The 11,897-nt window shown below is 40.3% G+C and overlaps 1 protein-coding gene across 1 annotated transcript; it reads left to right on the top strand.

The window, feature by feature from the left end:
- The first annotated feature begins 2,370 nt into the window (after nt 1–2,370).
- LOC117479611 (sodium- and chloride-dependent GABA transporter 1-like) lies at nt 2,371–10,604 on the top strand. Its single transcript, XM_034126712.1, has 15 exons — nt 2,371–2,707; nt 3,743–4,119; nt 4,359–4,490; nt 4,665–4,765; nt 4,926–5,035; nt 5,177–5,309; nt 5,996–6,130; nt 6,228–6,331; nt 6,983–7,107; nt 7,290–7,402; nt 8,065–8,196; nt 8,307–8,409; nt 8,682–8,782; nt 8,946–9,113; nt 9,244–10,604. The coding sequence occupies exons 2-15, from the start codon at nt 3,891–3,893 to the stop codon at nt 9,682–9,684; spliced, it is 2,127 nt and encodes a 708-aa protein (XP_033982603.1). The 5' UTR covers nt 2,371–2,707; nt 3,743–3,890; the 3' UTR covers nt 9,685–10,604.
- Nucleotides 10,605–11,897: the final 1,293 nt, after the last annotated feature.

Genomic DNA, 11,897 nt, shown 5'->3' with positions numbered 1-11,897 from the left:
TGTCTATTGTAAGTACAAATGGGAACATTGGGTTTAGATGCACTATGTGTACAAATCACCATTCTCACTGGTGATTGTCAAACGTCACCAGATTGACTGCATGTTTACAATATAAAAATAAGGGCTGTGTACACAATTTTACCAGAAGGAGAAAAACAAGTCTGTGACAATATGAATAAAATATGTGAATTGCTTATAATTAGCATACTAATGACTAATCATCATGCTAATCAGTTCATTTTGTGCCCTCAAATTGCAGGCTGGTGTTGAGGAATATGAGTCCATGAAAATGCATTCTGAAAAGTGAGAAATGCTCAGAGAATTAAGCAGCTAAAGCAATCATTTCAAGGTAGATTATGTAACAGTATACACATGATGGGAGAAAATGTCTTATAGAGTGGCCTGTACTGCTTGAGACACATACAAAGGATATCAGTTAGATCCAAAATTATCTATTATTATCTCGTGTTTTTCAAATTTAGCTTGAGCTTAGAAAACACAATTAAGAAATACATGAGATAAATTGGATCTATCTTTTTTTAATATTTTGTGTTTTTTAGGCTTTTATATTACATGTTTAGGTTTAGCTTTAAGTTTATTTACTGTCATTTCTAAACATATTTTGCCAATAATACATTATTTCAAGAAATATATGGCTCAAGGGTATAAAGTGTATACTGTACAGCCAACTGAATACACAAGAAACAACTAAGGTGAATCACAGCACTTTTCACATCATTCTTCCAGTTCTCCGCCTAACATTAAGATGATTTTACAGCCAGTGGGCCGGTAAAGAGGGACAACCCAAGAGTCAATCTCAGTCACACTTTAAAAGCCATTACAAGAAAGGACAAGTAATCTCAGCCTAATGGAGCCCGTACAACAGCCAAATACGAGCTTCCGACTGAAATTAGCAGACTGTGGGCTGCTGGAGAAAAAGGGCAGTGAGCTGCATCAAAGCAGAGCTGCGGGGTTAGCAGGTCAGCTGGCTGAGCTACATGTCACCAGCCTATTGGACATGCCTGTGTGCTCCATCAGCAGGTGTATAAATATGTGTCATGTTTCACACCCTATGTCCGCAGGGACTGCAACCCAGATGGGATTTTAAATGCTGCATTTCATGTGGTATCATTTAGTAGGTTAGTTCACCCCTCATTGGTTTGCCATCTGGTGCCCTCTCAGCCTGTGATAGGGAAATGCACACTGCAATCTAAACGCTCCTGATCTTCCGCCATGAGCCTTTCCAGAAGTTTGCACAACAGTCAGTGTGCACTCCCTAACCTTACTGAAACTTCTCCATTCGTATTCTGACAAGTGAAAGCAGCCAGGAGGACACGTGGAGTTTGAAAACAGACTACCATGCCTTTAAATGTTGGAAAGTTTGTAAATCACAAACAGGTACAAGCCAACGTGACATCACAGTTCACGCAACAAAAACAGCTGAGCTGAAAAGAAACTTAAAAACTCAAGTAAATCAAACAAGTGGGCACGTTTACATTAGTATCACTTACCGTAGCTCTTGAAATTGACGATCCGCTCTTTGAAGTCATTTGTAGTTCTTGTAAATCACTTTCCGGACGGTTTCTGTAAACAAAACAAAAACATGATAAAAAATCCGCGGCTGGATCCACTTTTCGCTGATTAGCTGTCCACGTGAACACTTCTTCCCAGTCCCGTGTGTTTTCCCGCTGATTTTAAAAACAGTTTATCTTTTACTTTAAATATGTTTTTATTCATATTTATAGTCCTCGAGTTTTTTCTTCCCCTCATTTGTGGAAGACGCCGGGCTTTGGACGCTGAGTTAGACACCAGACACTGCACCCTCCCTTTATTGACGGGTTCCCTTTATTGCCAGATTTGCAGACAGCCGCTGACTGGCCTCACCGTCCACATAAACGCGTTTGGACCAGATAATGCTGCTTATATTACCCCCCATATGTTTCCATTTTGCACCTCGACCATACATTTCATTACTGGAGGGGAGGGGGTGCTCTTTTTGTGGAGGGGGTGGGGGTATTTTGTGTTGCTGGGCGCAGAGACAATTGATTTAAAAAACAGTCAAATCCTATAAGTGTTTGAGGTAAATAACCTGAATTAAATACCTTTTAAAAAAGCCCCAAAAGTGACCAATTTTGAGTACTTTGAAATTGGGATAGTCTTTGTTTTTAGGATTGCAAAACGTGAATGGCTATATGTAAAGGTCAAGGCAAAACATGTGAATAGCTTTTTATTATTAAAACGGAGGGAAAGAGTAAAACATTTTTTTTTTTAATATTAAAAAACAAACAAACTGCAAGTGCGATGTCAGTGTAGCCGATAGATGATGATGAGGAGGAAGACGAAGAGGGGGGGGCGACTTTGAGATGACATTGAGGCTGTGTAGATGGGAGTTGAGTCTCTGGTTGTTGATGTTAGACAGTCGCACAAGGCGAAGCGGCTGCTGCCCGTGTTGATTCAGCCTCCTCCTCCTCTTCCTCCTCCTCTTCCTCCTCCTGGTCTTCAGCACTGCTCCCCGCTGGACAGCTCCTGCTTGGACATCTCTAACGCTGCATGGTCCCTTTAAGTCTTTTAATGGAAGTAAAATCTATTTATGTTCCAAGAAATATTGGGAGTTTACAACTTCATCCACAGGAGGAATCTAAGGATACCTCGTTTCGAGATTTGTGGCAGGCAGCGTATCCTCGGCGGCACACAACACAGATTCATTGTGAGTAAACTGGTTGGTGAAATATTGAGTCTGGGTGTGTGCGTGTTTGGAAACCTCATACTAACGAGTCTGGTTAATGCATGTCTCTTTTCTAATGTGTCTTTGCAGCGATTGTGCGTGTGATTAAATTGTGAATGAGACTGTCAGTGTGTTGCTGGGGTCAATGTAATGACTGCACGATGAGTTCTGCACCTACACGCTACAGCCAATTACATGCCGAATTGATCGCTGTTTGCTCGTCTATTGGATGGTGCAAATGTGGAGACGCTTTTTCGTGCGTTTGATAACATGTTTAGTTCTCAATTAAGCGCATAGAATGGGGTGGATATTTGTGCAGCTTGGTGCGTAAAGCTTTTACGCATTGGACATCCCTTTGTCTCCAGTATGCGTTTTGTGCCCCAGTTTATTTGAGACCTCTCCGTATCAATTCTGCTTGCAATTTTGTATGTGGATAACTGTTTGGAGAATCTGCAGGTGGGAATTGTTGGACTCCACTTTATAATGCTTTATTATCGCCGGCTGTTTGCTATTGCTGCCGTGCGTCTTGCGCCTGGAGTGCATGTTTGGATCGTGTAATTTGTCTTAAAGTTTTCTTTTTTTGTCAGAAACATCAATTTCACTTTTTTTGTGTGGCTGTATTAATTGCAGACTTTGTTAAGGCGATCATGTGTGTGCTGATCTGGTTTTGGATGCTGTTAATTAACGCGAAATATGTCGTATGTGTTTTAGTTATGGGATCAAATCCAGCCTTACTTTGCCAACGATGTTTTTTTTATCAGTGTTTGTTGAGTTTGATATGAATGAACATTTGTCAGGCGGTCAAATGTTCATGAGATGATAAGTGCGAGTTCTCAAACGCATATTTCAGTAGGCTATAAATGAGTGCGTCTTTTAATTGCTATTCAGTAATTCAAATGCATTGTTGAACCTGCCGAGGAGTAAATAAATGCAGTGGAAAATGTGTTTGCTTTACAAGTGACCGTATTTTTAGCGCCTACTGAAAAAACCGACCAAATGCTCTATTCACGATTGCAGGTTAACGACGATTGAAGAGCCGTGTGTGCACAGGCTTCATCTCCAGATAATTGATCTAAGGGTAAGCTCTAGAAACCGCGAATCTGCTGTGTGGACTGGTGCTGAAGCCTCTCGTCCGACTGCCAGGACCTTTGCAAAACCCAGAGACATGGCGACGAACGGCACCAAAACGGACGGACAGGTCACAGAACTGAACGAGGTGGCCACTAACGACAAGCCCAAGTCACTGGACGTGAAACCCGAGAAGAATCTAAAGGATTTGCCTGTTAGAGAAACATGGGGAGGGAGATTTGATTTTCTCCTGTCGTGTGTGGGTTATGCAATTGGACTGGGAAACGTATGGAGATTTCCCTATCTCTGTGGAAAAAACGGTGGAGGTAAACAATATTTTCACTGCTAATTTAAGCAAACTGCATGGCCCATTCAGCTCCATGATGCATATTGGAGCATTTAATTGACAGTGTTGAATACATGAAAATGATAAATATCACATATTTAGAACCATAATTAATAGACGTTGTGCTGAAGTGTTTTAAGTGATGCGTCAGTGCAGTTTCAGCAGTTGACATTGTTTTTTTTTTTTAATGTATAACTTGATTTACTTTTATCCATGCAGGAGCCTTCTTGATTCCCTATTTTTTGACCCTAATATTTGCTGGGATGCCCTTGTTTCTACTGGAAACCTCCCTTGGTCAATACACCTCTATTGGAGGGCTTGGTGTGTGGAAACTGGCTCCTATGTTTAAAGGTATACTTCACAAAATATTTCTGGACAAAAGTGTCTTTATATGAGGCCTGTCTTAAAAATATGTATGGTGTTCGTTGCTTTCATATAAATGATTTAAGTTAGGATTTATGGAGGCCAAATAACACATATATCCAATGATAGTTTTACACTGCCTAATTCATTTCTGTATGATAGGTGTGGGCCTTGCAGCAGCTGTCGTGTCCTTCTACCTAAACATTTACTACATTGTAATCATTTCGTGGGCCATTTACTACCTGTACAACTCCTTCACCTATGTAAGTATTACATAGTATGCTCACGTGATTCATAAAAAAGCTAAAACCAGCATAGGGTCAAGGTTGTTTCATTAGGAATTATAGCCTGTGATATGTGTAAGAAATGTAACATCCATAAAAGTGTCAAGCAGGAAAAAACACCATCATTTTTGTTTTGCAGGACCTTCCATGGAGCTCATGTCACAACGCTTGGAACACAGAGAAATGTTATACAAACCACTCCATTGTAGATACCACCAATCTCACCAGCTCAGTGGTGGAGTTTTGGGAGTAAGATATTGACTGCTTTCTTTTTGCTTTAACAACAGCAGAGCTTGCATCCCAGATACACATAAAAGAGAGCCTCCTCTGCTGCATGCTTTTTTTCCCTGTGTGTATAATAGTCCCATTGTTGCTCGCTCTGACTTACAGGCGCAACATGCATGAAATGACGGATGGCTTGGAAAAACCAGGCCAGATTCGAGCGCCACTGGCAATAACACTGGCCATCGCCTGGGTCCTTGTGTACTTCTGTATCTGGAAAGGGGTTGCCTGGACAGGGAAGGTAAGACGTTTGCCAAATGTCGGTATCCAATACATCTTATGCAATACTGCTACCCAAAAAGTGTCAGCATTTGACAGCAATGCAATATTTATCAGTCTAATATCACCTCATCATTCATTTAGACTGCAGTCAGCGTTGTCAAGACTGATTTTATAATAAGAGAAGAGACATCAAACACTCATGTCCACTAATCCCACCCTGCCTCATGGTGGCTCCTCTAATTCCAATTCTCCTGACACGGTGTCTATACCGAGTGTGGATTCATGATAGGAGGAGCATACGCTACAATCTGGTTTCCTCCTCTCCCTTTACTTGGAGCAGTTTCCCTCCCTTGTGATGCCACATTTCGAAAGTCTAGTACATCACGTGTCCATGGCAAATAACATTTGTTTTGGTCACAAAATACCCCATCCCCCTGCACACGCTGCTCACAAATTGCTTGCACAGTATCATAAACGCACATAGCAATTGAAAGTGAAGCTCCAGGGATTTCTTTGCCAAATATTTGGTCTCTTTATCTGTTTAGATGTTTTCTTTGTTCGGAAGAAGACAGAAAATCTTAAAAACCTTCATGAAAATGTCTGTATGGTGGTCAAATTCTAAATGTTTAAATTCTGTATGCATCATACATTTACTTATAGTTCAGTGGTGTAATGATGCTGATCCTGCTGTCTCACATTGTACAGGTCGTTTACTTCTCAGCTACATATCCCTACTTCATGCTGTTTATTCTCTTCATCCGTGGGGTGACTCTACCTGGAGCTATGGATGGAATTATGTTCTATATCACCCCTGATTTCGCAAAACTCAAAGAATCTGAGGTAATAAAATATCATCATATCATTCATACCTATGTACTGCATGCCTGAAAGAGGAGAGCTCGGCATCATGCAGCTAAATGATGTGCTTCTTTGTCAGGTATGGCTGGATGCAGCTACGCAGATCTTTTTTTCCTACGGATTGGGATTGGGGTCACTTATAGCTCTGGGCAGCTATAACCCTTTCAAAAACAATGTTTACAGGTAAGACTGGTGATGATTCACGACTAAGGATCATCTCTGAGAAAGAGATAAAGAACGCTGGCAAAATGAATTTAATCAGAGCAAGTCATAATGGCTGAAGATGGCGGTAATTAAATTGCTGTTATTTAACTGTATTGTATGCTCCCATTCAAGACCGTATTCAATGATACTTGGTAAGAGCCCTTTAAGGGTCTTATTAATGTGAGTCGCTGCCATGAATTGAATAACAATCTAAGGAGAAGGCTGTTTCTCGTCTCGATGTGCGTGCTAGAGGGAGGAAAATAACAACTGTGATTGCAAAGCCTGAATGTTATCTCCTGCAGCACCATGGTTCTAGGTCACATCAACAATTAGTTACATCAAAATAATTGTGTTTATTTTGTGCGCTCTAGATCTACATCTACATTTATGAAAACTACATGAAATCATTTTCATGATTTATCATTAGTTCTTTAATAAGATCTGTTTAAGTCTGTCATAAACAATACAAATGTTCAAACATCTGCATGATCAAAAGAAATTAATAGCAGTGATTTATCCTCACAACTACCCTTTCAGATCTCAGTCTCTTTGCAATGTTGAATGTTTATGGAAGCTTGATACAGAGAAAGAAAGATATCAATGGGTCTATTTCATGTTTCCTCTCTCCAGAGACTCCATCATTGTGTGCTGCATCAACTCTTGTACCAGCATGTTTGCTGGCTTGGTCATCTTCTCTATTGTTGGCTTCATGGCAAATGTGACAAAGAGACCCATAGCAGACGTAGCAGCTTCAGGTAAGATGTTCTTCTTCTTTAATGTTTCTGTCACTGCACACAAAAAAGGAGCACTGTCATTGATACTGACTACTTAATACAGCATTTATCATCACTTCTATGTGCATGTGTGTGTTTGCTGTCATATCAGGGTACTATCAGTATAACCCTGATGAAATATGATTCTCCTATTTGCTATCCAGGTCCTGGCTTAGCTTTCCTGGCCTACCCTGAGGCTGTAACCCAGTTGCCCGTGTCTCCTCTCTGGGCCATTCTGTTCTTCTCCATGCTGCTCATGCTGGGGATAGACAGCCAGGTAAGGGGCTTGGGGATGATCTGCTCATGGGCTGACCTAAATATTTAAATGCAGGTACATATCATGCTGCCCACCCCTGGTCTCTGCATGATAAGCATGCAATTTGCTCCTTACGGACAGATATAGCTGAGCTTTGACATCAGCTGTCAGGTCTTTTTAAGGCAATTATATCACCTCTATGTGCCGCAGGTCTTCCTGTCTGTGTATCTTACCCTTGTGTATGCTATTCCAGTACGAATAGGGCCACATCAACAACAAAAAAATGTATACATGTAGTTATATAACCACCAGAACTCCAAAGTATAAGACAAAAATGTATGACCAAATTGTAAATTGGGTAAATAGTCTTTGCATATCCGAGCTATTGCTAGAATGGCCTCCAAGAAGTGGATGCTTGGTCATTCAGAAGATTAGGTTAGTGTTTCTGTCCCATGGTTCAGTGCACACAGCAACTCTTTATCATCATCAGTCAGTCTAAATACAAACATAACACTGAATAAAAAAAAGTTTCTACAAAACATTCACAGACCTCTACAAGATAGACAAAAATAACAATGTATGTATTGAAAACATATTTGTGGTAAAGAACAAAAAAGCAGCAGATGCATATAGTGCACATGTCCACACTATCTTAATTTTGTTTCTATTATTCTGTTTTTCAGTTTTGCACTGTTGAAGGCTTCATCACTGCACTGGTGGATGAGTATCCCAGAGCTCTTAGGGGAAGGCGAGAGATCTTCATCGCGGCCGTCTGTTTCGTGTCCTATATAATTGGACTTTCAAACATCACACAGGTACAGCAGAGGCGCCGTTTTTGTTATTAATGGCACACAATAAGATGCAGTGCAGGCATCTACTTTGTGTAACTGAAGTTGTAACACTTTTCCTGTTTTTCTGTAACCAGGGTGGAATCTATGTGTTCAAGCTGTTTGACTACTACTCTGCCAGTGGAATGTGTCTCCTGTTCTTGGTCTTCTTTGAATGCATCTCCATATCCTGGTTCTACGGTGTGTGTCATAAAAACATTCAAATGTTCTTTACAATTTAACAGATTAAGGTAGCTTAATATCACACGTGAAAAGTTGGGGTAGATAGCCAGGTTAGAAAGTGTCACACCTATCCAGACATGTTTGCGCATCTTCAAACGTCATTCAGCCTCAAGGTCAGGAGAACTCATGTGTTCCACCTCACCGTCCTCATCATCATGCATGGCAGACCGGCACAAAATTGAAATAAATTGGTTATGAATATTTTGATCATAGATTCATTTGTCTCGCAGGTGTGGACAAGTTCTACGACAACATTGAGGAGATGATTGGCTACAAGCCTTGTATATGGTGGAAGCTGTGCTGGGTCGTGTTCACCCCTCTCATTGTTGGTGTGAGTACTTTGAACTAATACAACCGTACATCTAATGTCATGACATGAAAAATGAAATAATAAATAAAGTCAATATTACCTGCCTGCAGCCATGTCGCACTGAGACAGTGCTGCCTGTAGTCAGTGTTGTCAGGATGCATAAAGCGTCTCGTGTCTCCCACAGGGTGTGTTCTTGTTCAGCGCCATACAAATGGTTCCTCTCAAAATGGGAGACTATGTGTTCCCAGGCTGGGGTCAGGGAGTAGGCTGGCTCATGGCCATGTCCTCCATGATTCTCATACCAGGATACATGGTCTATATGTTTCTCGGACTCAAGGGAACTTACAAAGAGGTAAGAAGTGTATTTTCTGTTGGGTTTGTTAGGTGAATATGAGGTATTGCTAGCCTGTTTCACCATAATTCTATCTATTCTGATTCTGCAAGATAACCCCTTAATGATTTGTCTTGTTCTTCTCTACCAGCGACTGAGGATAATGCTCCACCCTCCTGCAGTTGTCAGGCGACCTCTGGAGAATGGACCTGAGCAGCAGGCAGAAACCAACACCGCTACCCTATCGAGCCCTGTCAACCCCGCCAGCCCTGTCAGCCCGGCCCCGGCCCCGGCTAACCCTGCCAGCCCCACCACTCCAGCTCCAGTCAGCACCACCAGCCCTGTGACTCCAGCTAACCCGGCCCCTCCGCCAGCAAATCCAACCACTGCCACTAGCCCGGTGAACCCGGCAACTAGTCCCACTGTCACCATCACCACCGCCACCACCACGGCCAGTCCGGCTAACCCTACTATCACAACTGTTAGCCCGACCGTCCCACCACCCAACCCAGCAAGCCCAACGGAGCCTATTATCCCCCCAAACCCAACGAGCCCGACCTCTAACCTGACCAATGCAGAGGCCAATGTGTAGACAACAAAGAAACCCTCATGGAGCACGTAGACAAAAGAGAACATTACAAAGGACTTCCAAGATTTTAATTGATTCACCTACCTCCAGGGGCAATATGTGATCAAAACTGATTTTCAAACCATCTATAATTTTTTCTGCATTTGTAAAAACCAAACCAATTATGTCTTATTGTTGGTTTGCATTCAGAAAACAATGTCAAAGACTGTTAGTGTTGACAAATACAACCATAAATCTGAGTAAAAAAAAAAAGAAATGTAAACATACTGTGTAATACTGTGAGAAAAGAAAAAAACAGAGATATAGTTTAGAGATTTGTTGAATATCTTCATGATTCAAGTAAATACCGTGTGAATATAGTAGATGAAGTAGTGAAAAATTGACATCATTGAAGAGTGGAAGGGATGTCGTCAATTTTATTGTGGATGTTTACTAAACCTCACACAGTTGTCTCTTTTCCAAACGTTGCACTCTGTGAGGTAAACTACAGGCCACAAGACAAACGGGGAGTAAGCACAATGCCAATAAGAAGTTCATGTTTAGGAGCTCTTGCAAAAGATTTTGTGTGTGAGAGAGACTGTTATTTTTCCTTCCTTTTTTTTCAGTAAAAAAAAAGGGAAAACTTTTATGTGATCGAAACATTTTTAGAATTATTTTTAGGATGTTTTATACTATATGTGTTGTGATGGAGGACCAAAATCAATAGGCAGACAAAAGCAAAAACTATGCCATTTAGTGTTTGGTTGGCAAAGCACAGGGTACAAAGAAGTCCAACAAAAAAAAAAGCACGGGGTTAGAGAAGTGATTTACAAACATTGACTATCCCTTAATGCTGACAGTCAATCCTGTTTACGTCTTGCATGCTTTCCTCAGGAACATCAGTGAAAACGTTCTGAAATGTCTCCTGACAAACAATAAAAAAAGAAGAAGAGAGAAGGCCTTAAGCCAATACACCAATTTCAACAAAGCCATAGTCTGTTTACATGACTGGCAGAATTACAAAATACAACTTTGTATGCTAGCACAAAAACCTGGACCAACTCTGTGTTTAAGTAAAGTCTTTTTTATGTGTAATGATCAATTATAGTTTGATCAATATGTATTCAGCAATACATATGTAGATGTATAAGTCCAGGCCAGTAAGCAAGTGGTCTGTTTCTCTTTTTGTTTATGTTGTCTTTGCTTTACTAGTAAAAAGCACAAGCTTTAATTTCCCCAGACTTTTGCCATGGCGTGTTAGGACAATGTTAGTTTGCTTCTATGGCAGCTACTGTGAAAGGCATCTGGTTGAACAGAACATGTTTACTTTGAAAAGCAAAACAACTGAGCGAAAATGTGAAATGGCTACAGTTCATGTCCTGTGAATTTTGTATAAAGTTACTCTACCACAGTTTTCTCTGGAACTTTGTTGTAAAACTGTACTGTGTAAAACATGTAACTGTGAATGTCTGTAATACATTGGAAGTTATTGTCTAAATGTTGAAAAAATGGAGTTGCTGTTTTCTGCAATAATATTTTGATCACAGAAGCTAAAGCACATATCTTACAGAAATATACGAGATGATGATGACAATGAAGATACTGAGGATTATATTAAAAATAGAAACTATGTCTAGTAAAACAATATTGTTTTGTATATTTTTAACTGTCTCACTGCCTAATGTAAAACATAATATAAACATGATATGTATTTAAATGGTGTCACATGATAAAGCACGATTGTTATGTTATACAAACAGAAAAAGACTGAAAAAATAAAGAATTATAGAAAATATAAATTCAATATATGCCTGGCATATGTCCCTTATAGCATGTGTGTTTCAAGTAGCAACCCCACGCTTTTCAACACTCTTATCAGGAAATGAGGTCAACCCAACTATCCTTTCAAAAGACGTTTTCTGCGCTGAATCCTCTAGCAGTAATTGGCTATTGTTTACTCCTTTGTAGATAAACCCTGTTGTCTTTACTGTATTTCAAGCCAAACATATAGAAAAATGTAAGACCAATACATTAACCAGCAGGAATGAAGTGGAAATCAGTACAAAGTGTTATATAGCTGGATTCATTTTTTGTGTATTTAGAAAGAACCCAGGTTGGACGTGTAAAATCAAACAAAACCTCCTCCGCCACTAGCTTTATTCTACCATGGGGGTGAAAAAGGGAAATAACCATTACAGTCAAATGAAACATCAAAAGAGAAATAGAGAAAATTGTTT

The sequence above is a fragment of the Trematomus bernacchii genome, unplaced genomic scaffold (assembly GCF_902827165.1).
Source record: "Trematomus bernacchii unplaced genomic scaffold, fTreBer1.1, whole genome shotgun sequence".
Classification (NCBI taxonomy): Eukaryota; Metazoa; Chordata; class Actinopteri; order Perciformes; family Nototheniidae; genus Trematomus; species Trematomus bernacchii.
This window is presented reverse-complemented; position numbering and strand designations above follow the sequence as displayed.

Coding starts and splice junctions, on each gene's coding strand:
- LOC117479611 (XM_034126712.1), top strand. CDS start 3,891: ATGGCGACGAACGGCACCAAAACGGACGGACAGGTCACAGAACTGAAC. Junction 4,491..4,664: donor ACTGGCTCCTATGTTTAAAG/GTATACTTCACA, acceptor TCTGTATGATAG/GTGTGGGCCTTGCAGCAGCT. Junction 5,036..5,176: donor TCAGTGGTGGAGTTTTGGGA/GTAAGATATTGA, acceptor TCTGACTTACAG/GCGCAACATGCATGAAATGA.